Source organism: Erinaceus europaeus, chromosome 17, assembly GCF_950295315.1.
Source record: "Erinaceus europaeus chromosome 17, mEriEur2.1, whole genome shotgun sequence".
NCBI lineage: Eukaryota > Metazoa > Chordata > Mammalia > Eulipotyphla > Erinaceidae > Erinaceus > Erinaceus europaeus.
Window position 1 is genome coordinate 67,596,764 of NC_080178.1, and position 2,616 is coordinate 67,599,379.

The window sequence follows — 2,616 nt, forward strand, 5'->3', positions numbered from 1 at the left end:
TGATTCATCTGAGGCCATTCAGGGCAGGAGGTGAGCATTGAGGGTCATACATAATGCAGTTTAAAAGCAGGTAAAGCAGGTATGGTTGTAGTGTTCTCTGAAGTTCCTGAAGCACCAGATTACTCTAGAAGGATCACTTCAAGGCTTTTCCTATATAAGTACTGCAAGCTAACCGATTGAGCCACTGGAGCTCCAAGGCCTTTCCTTAGCAGATCCCAGGAACTCAGACTGTATGCTAGATGTCAAAACTCAACTGCATTTTGGGACTAATGTAGAGTTATAGGATACATTCCCCACATAAACTGGCACTAAGAAAAACAACTGATGCTAAGAAATTAGCTTAGTGATACACAGTGAAGGAGGTGGCATCTCAAGTTTGAACTCAGGACTATGTACATATGCCAGAGCTGATAGTGCACTTGTCTCTTAATAAGTAAGAAACCTCTTAAAAAAAAAGTGTATTAACCAAACACAAGTCAGATCTAAGGCAGAAACATATTCAGTGAATTTATTTTTCTAGGTATCGTGAACATATGGGTACCAATTCTTATTCTTAACAAATCCCTGGGACAGGGGGGGAGAGAATGAAGGGGGGATGGGGAAAGAGAGAGGTTTATACGTATTCATTCAAGGAATTTTACCTATTGTCCAAAGTGAAAGTCATCTGGCTTTTTTTTTTGAAGTTCCCGGGCTCCACTATAATACTTGTCTATTTTACAAGTCTAAGCCAGCTCTTTTGAAGACTGAAAGTGCTCCAAAGGCCTGAAGTCAAGGGCACTGATGGGGTGGGTGGTGGTCAGATGTCATCTGGCTCCAGGCTAAGCGCCCGGTGTGGGAGCTGTGTGGGAGCTGCGGGTGCGCGCTGGCTGGTCCTGCCACAGACCCTTCAGCAGCTGGTTCAGGAGCGTGAGGTTGCTGTCTCTCTGGGGCAGGGGCAGGGGTGGGAGGCAGTTCCTCTTGTACTCGATCACTGCCATCTTGGCCCGGTCCTGCTCCCTTGAATTTGGGATCCTGAGCATTCTCGTGTAGCCCCCATTCTGATCTTTGTAGCGAGGGGCCAGGACTTGAAACAGCTTGGGAATCAGATCTTTCTCCTAGAGGGGAGGAGCCCATCCCGGAGAGCAGTGAAGGCAGGCCCTCCCCGAAGCAGCATCCAATCACACACACGCAGGCCTGCCCACGCCCTCCAGCGGCCCAATCACAGCTACGCAGAGGAGCCGCGGCCGCGGGTTCACTCGGAGCGCAGCTCAGCTCCACGCGGAGTGCAAAGCTTCCTCCCCGCCCCCCTGCCTCCGGGCGTCAAGAGCAGACCAGGGAGGCCGCCGGACCGCACTCACCGTGAGCCAGAAATCCGCCATGCGCATGGCCCGTTCGTTGGTGTCTCCGAGCTTCCCGTAGTCAATGAGCTGTGAAGTCACACGGGACGTAAGGTCACTTGGGACCGGAAACCGGGCGCCCCGCTTCCGGCTCGGATGGCGCGCGGCTCACTCAAGCTCAGCAACGCGCCCCTCTCATTCCGCCCAAACCCGCTGCCCTAATCGCGCTTCCGTCTGCGGCGCCTAGGGCTCCCCTCGGGGTGAGATGGATCCGGGCTTCGGGCAGCACCGAGGGTGCCAGCGTTAGTGTCCCCGGCCCGCCCTCACCTTCTCAGCGTAGCCCCTTAATTCGTCCACGCGCGCCCACGATGCCTCGATGCGTTCATGGCGCACCAGGCCCGTCAGCAGGTTCCGCAGCAGATGGATACGGGACTCGGGACCGAGGCCCATGCGGCGGAAGACGCGGCCATGGGAGATGGCGGCTGCCACCGACAACCTCATGTTGGCCGCGTCTCCCGCCCCCGTGAGGCCACAACTGGAAACTCGACTGGAGTCTGGGCCGAAGGGCGGAGTGGAGAGGACGCATGCGCTTAGCTCGGAGCGTGGCGGACGTGTTTACGCATGCGCGCGAGAGCTGCCTCGTTGGCACCTGGGGGCGGGCGGAGAGACGGCGTTGACGTCATGCGGGAGTGGGCCGGCCGGGCTCGGGCAGCTGCGACGCTCCCTGTCCGCCGGGAGCCAGGCGCCCTCTAGTGTCCGACGAACTGGCTGGCGGCTTCTGCAGGGCGGTGTCTTCCTCTGGCGACGGGCTCTGCGGAGCTTGTTGGGAAAGTGAATCCCCGAGGGAAGCGGCCCGGGATCCCTCCGCCGGGTCGCCATGTCCTGAAGGATTGGCCCGTGGGTGACTCTGCGAGGGCCTCGCCGCCCTGCACACGCTTCTCAGAGGAGGCCGGGAGGGAGGCGCTGGAGGGCCGCTTAGGGGAAGCAGCGCCCCCGCCCCGCCCCGCCCCGCCCCTGCCCCTGCCCCTGCCAGGGCCGGAGGAAGCGCAGAGTCCGCCCCCCCCCCCATCTGCAAAGCCCGGATTGTGCAGGTGGAGGCGGAGCCGGGAGACTGCCCTCCCTCAGGGGTCCGTAAAGCTGGGGCGGCCCCGGGCCTTCCTTTCTCTCTCGGCGTCTACATGCTTATGTGGCTTGACCTTCTCCTTTTTAATTATTATTGTTATTATTTAAACCCCCCCCCCCCGCACTGTTCAGTTTTGGTGTGTGGTAGTGCGGGAGATTGAACCTGGGACTTGGAGCC

The 2,616-nt window shown here is 58.6% G+C and overlaps 1 protein-coding gene across 1 annotated transcript; it reads right to left on the reverse strand.

Moving 5' to 3' along the window:
* Window positions 1-483: 483 nt before the first annotated feature.
* On the reverse strand, window positions 484-2,331 carry MRPL17 (mitochondrial ribosomal protein L17). The gene is made up of 3 exons (XM_007527812.3): window positions 1,644-2,331; window positions 1,338-1,406; window positions 484-1,094 (listed from the first exon to the last, which is right to left on the reverse strand). The coding sequence occupies exons 1-3, from the start codon at window positions 1,815-1,817 to the stop codon at window positions 819-821; spliced, it is 519 nt and encodes a 172-aa protein (XP_007527874.1). The 5' UTR covers window positions 1,818-2,331; the 3' UTR covers window positions 484-818.
* Between the last annotated feature and the right edge of the window lie 285 nt (window positions 2,332-2,616).

Coding starts and splice junctions, on each gene's coding strand:
- MRPL17 (XM_007527812.3), bottom strand. CDS start 1,817: ATGAGGTTGTCGGTGGCAGCCGCCATCTCCCATGGCCGCGTCTTCCGC. Junction 1,407..1,643: donor TAAGGGGCTACGCTGAGAAG/GTGAGGGCGGGC, acceptor GTGACTTCACAG/CTCATTGACTACGGGAAGCT. Junction 1,095..1,337: donor TGGCGGATTTCTGGCTCACG/GTGAGTGCGGTC, acceptor CCTCCCCTCTAG/GAGAAAGATCTGATTCCCAA.